This window comes from Enhydra lutris, unplaced genomic scaffold (genome assembly GCF_002288905.1).
Source record: "Enhydra lutris kenyoni isolate GAN:26980312 unplaced genomic scaffold, ASM228890v2 scaffoldscaffold26, whole genome shotgun sequence".
Taxonomy (NCBI): Eukaryota; Metazoa; Chordata; class Mammalia; order Carnivora; family Mustelidae; genus Enhydra; species Enhydra lutris.
Genome location: NW_019154110.1, coordinates 270,830 through 275,080, shown reverse-complemented (window position 1 = coordinate 275,080; position 4,251 = coordinate 270,830). Strand labels below are relative to the sequence as shown.

Sequence of the window (4,251 nt, the reverse complement as noted above, 5' to 3'; positions counted from 1 at the left end):
TGGAAGAACGTTGATGGTTACCTTGTGCCTCTGTCAAGTAGTCCCAGACAAGGTAAAGAACTTAGCCAAGGTCAAGAAAGTTGCCCAGGAGTGGAGGTGATGAAGTCAAGACCATGTTATAGATCTTCCTCAACAGTTTTCTTGACCCTTCTAGGAAGCTCATTGTTTGTGTCCCTGAAGTTTATTTGGTGGCTAAGAAAGAATCAGGGAAGAGCTATCCTTTCCCCATGTCTTTTTTTTTTTTTTAAAGATTTTATTTATTTATTTGTCAGAGAGAGAGAGAGCGCGAGCACAGGCAGACAGAGTGGCAGGCAGAGGCAGAGGGAGAAGCAGGCTCCCCACAGAACAAGGAGCCCGATGTGGGACTCGATCCCAGGACGCTGGGATCATGACCTGAGCCGAAGGCAGCTGCTTAACCAACTGAGCCACCCAGGCGTCCCTCCCCATGTCTTTTGATAGTCTTGGCAAGCATGACTCAAAAAGCCGAGAGTAAGTTAAGTTGGATGGTTAGAAACAAATTCTGAAGACATTTTAGAGATGCAAGTAGATAAAATACCAAGCCCTCCCTTTCACTCTTTTGCCATCTGGTAGGCCTCCTTAATATTCTAGGAGCACTTTCTGTTCAGAAAAATGGAAAGTGAGTCCCTGAATAATTTTTAGCACTTTCAGTGAAACTTAAATTTTTTTAAAAGATTTATTTATTTATTTATTTATTTGACGGAGAGAGAGCTCACAAGTAGGCAGAGAGGCAGGCAGAGAGAGAGGGGGAAGCAAGATCCCTGCTGAAGCGAGAGCCCGATTTGGGGCTCGATCCCAGGACCCTGGAATCATGACCTGAGCTGAAGGCAGAGGCTTAACCCACTGAGCCACCCAGGCACCCCCATTTTTTTTTTTTTTATCCTCCGTGGAGAGGATAGGCTACAATGATGATGTCAGGGTTGTATAAATGGGTTATTGCTGGACATACAGAACAAGAAGCTGCCCTGTACAGAAGCCCACATCTTTCATCCCTGACTCACTGATTTTTTTTTAAAGATTCCATTCATTTGACAAAGAGAGATCACAAGCAGGCAGACAGGCAGTCAGAGAGAGAGGGAAGCAGGCTCCCCGCTGAGCAGAGGGCCCGATGAGGGACTCGATCCCAGGACCCCGAGACCACGACCCAAGCCGAAGGCAGTGGCTTAACCCACTGAGCCACCCAGGCACCCCCCAACTCACTGATTTTATTGTCCTCTTCCTTCCTCTCACCTTTTAACTGTCTCAAGACATCTTATTTATCCTATTTCTCTCTCCTTCTCATATCCACTCTCTCTGTACCCCACTGGGTCCTCTCCAGTGCCTCGATCCTTTCTTCTCAGCCCGTTTGTTTGCAATTCTCTCCTATTTCTCCCCAGTTCCCATCTTTCTTCTTCATTTCCCCACAAACTCTCCACCTCCATTCTTGTTCTGCTTCCCTCCCTCATGTCCTTTCTCTTCATCTTCATCTTACCTGATCCTCTCAATCCTTTCAATGCATGAAAACTCATGAAGAAGCCATGCCACGGGGGCAGCTCAAGGGATGTTTTAGAGAAACAAATCAGGAAACATCAGTGGCGCAGTAGAGATGCCCAGAATGGGCAATTCTTTTCAAAGAGAGGCTAGAAGGAAAATACAGCCAAATACAGACTGGACAAAAGCCTGGAGAGCACCATGCAACATGAGAGAATATTCTAGACTGTTCTCCTCCTGAGAAAGGAAATTTTAGGGGAGATATCACCATATCTTTATTTATACATATGGATTATCTCAGCTGGAAGGTTTGGGGACTGAAAGTGAGGAGTTAGAGAGGAAGTTCATATTGAGTAGTTTGGCAGTTTTTCATGTTTAAATAATATTTACATTACAAAAGATGATCTTTTCAAAAGATTTGAAGTACATCAGGAAAGTTAGATGGGGAACATTCATTTTATAAGATTTATCGTATGTGTTAACTGAGTTTTAAAAATTTGCACACAGGGATGATGTTCTTTGGAGTTACCGGACAACACATAACAACCAATATGACTTCTCCTCTGTTCCCTCTATATCCCATATTACCTTTGTGTGATTGGAAAAAATAGAGATGGGTGTTGTTGTTTTGCTTTGTAGGAACCTGATGGGAAAAATAAAATGATTCTGATCTCTAGGCCCATTTTTTTTTAAGATTTTATTTATTTGACAGAAAGAGATCACAAGCAGGCAGAGATGCAAGCAGAGAGAGAGAGAGGAGGAAGCAGGCTCCCCGCTGAGCAGAGAGCGGGATGCGGGACTCGATCCCAGAACCCTGAGATCATGACCTGAGCTGAAGGCAGAGGCTTAACCCACTGAGCCACCCAGGTGCCCCAAGGCCCATGTTTTATAACCAGACCACCCCTACCTGAACTTGAGGGAATCGTATGACCTACTAGTGGGAGGGGTGGGGAAGACTTTTATTGGATATTTTTGGGAGCCCAGACTATAACCTTCCTGTGGGATATGAACCTGTAATAGTCAAAGCTCTGAGTTTCCACTTCTACACAGAAAAGGTAGCTGTGGCAACTGAAGTTGTAATTTGTCAGAGGGGCTGCCCTTATCAGAGCTTAACACACCTACTGTCTATAACTGGGGCATGGCCTCAGTTAACTATTATCCCTAACAAAAAAAAACCTCATGTTTTGCTTGAAGGCAGAAGCAATTAAGGACCATTTGTCTTAGTTACTGGCTTTAGAGTATTTCTCTTTCAGTTTAGAAAGAGAAAATAAGGGAGTGGCATTCCAGAACTGAAGACCTTGTCAAGCTAGTGATGGCATCCCCTTGAGCACCCGCCAGAGGGCACCCTGTACATCAGGATTTCTGAGGCTGTAGATGATTGGATTCAGCATAGGGTTGATAACAGTGTTGAAGACCCCAACTCCTTTATCCTTTTCTGAAAGCTTGGCTGAACCCAGTCGCATGTAATTAAATATACCTGAACCGTAGAATATGGCAACCACAGTGAGATGAGAGCCACATGTGGAGAAGCCTTTCTTCCTGCCCTCAGTAGAGCGGATTCGTAGGACTGCAGCTGCCACATGGGCGTAGGAGGTGATGATGAGAGCCAAGGGGGTACCTGCCATTATGAAACCCACAGCAAAGAGCAGCAGCTCGTTGAGTTGGGTGCTGGAGCAGGAGAGCTGAAAGAGCTGTGGGAGGTCACAATAGAAGTGATTGATCACATTGGGACCACAGAAGTTGAGAGTGGCTATGGCTACTGTGTGGGTCAGTGCATTGGTGAAAGCTAAAGCCCAGGACACAGCTACCAATATCCTCTGGACTGTCTGGCTCATTCGGGTGCTGTAGGTAAGGGGCTGGCAGATGGCCAGGAATCGGTCATAGGCCATGGCTGTCAGCAGGAAGCAGTCTACCCCAACCAAGAGATGGAAGAAGAAAAGTTGTGTGAGGCAGGCTCCATAGGGAATTGTACGCTTGTTGGACAGGAGACGAGTCAACATTGAGGGAACAGTGACGGTGATGCACCCAACATCCAGCACTGATAGATTGCCTAGGAAGAAGTACATGGGGGTGTGGAGTTTAGGCTCTATGAAGATGGCAGCCAGGATGCTGAGGTTGCCTCCGACTGTGACCAGGTAGGCAAAGAAGAAGACTACAAAGACAACTGGTTGTAGCACTTGTGTCTCCACCAAGCCCAGCAGGATGAACTCAGTAATGGCTGTTCTATTGGCCCTAAATTTTGACTGCATCGGTTCCTGTAAGGAAACATCCAAGGAGAAGAAGAATCATTCCTCTCAATATATTGATTCAAAACAAACAAACAAATGAAAAACAAACAAACAAAAAAACCAGACTATGTAGGGCAGCAAAATTTGCCATCCCAAATGGCATGTAGATTATTTTAGGCTGATTACTTTTAAAAAACATAAGTGTCAGGAAGAACCTTTGCCTTCCCCCCATATAACTTAAAGAATTTAGATAGAGGACTTGCTTCAAGAAGGGAGCTATCACCATTGATACAGTATCACTATGTATGGTAGATAGGGAGCATTATAGTGGCTTTCAGTCCACCATAGGATTAATTTGACGAATAAAGTAAGGCTGTAAAAGCTCTCAATATAATTATTCAGGAGGTAAAGCTAATTGGTATATATGCCTTTCCCAAATGCCCATGAAACATTCATCCCCCAAACAAAGAGCATGTTTGGACACCAGGGTGGCTCAATGAGTTAAGCATCTGACTCTTGATTTCAGCTCAGGTCA

At 44.8% G+C, this 4,251-nt stretch overlaps 1 protein-coding gene across 1 annotated transcript; it reads right to left on the bottom strand.

Annotated features, from left to right (window-relative positions):
- Positions 1–2,789: 2,789 nt before the first annotated feature.
- On the bottom strand, positions 2,790–3,749 carry LOC111151661 (olfactory receptor 3A1). The gene has a single exon (XM_022509791.1). The coding sequence runs from the start codon at positions 3,735–3,737 to the stop codon at positions 2,790–2,792; it is 948 nt and encodes a 315-aa protein (XP_022365499.1). The 5' UTR covers positions 3,738–3,749.
- Positions 3,750–4,251: the final 502 nt, after the last annotated feature.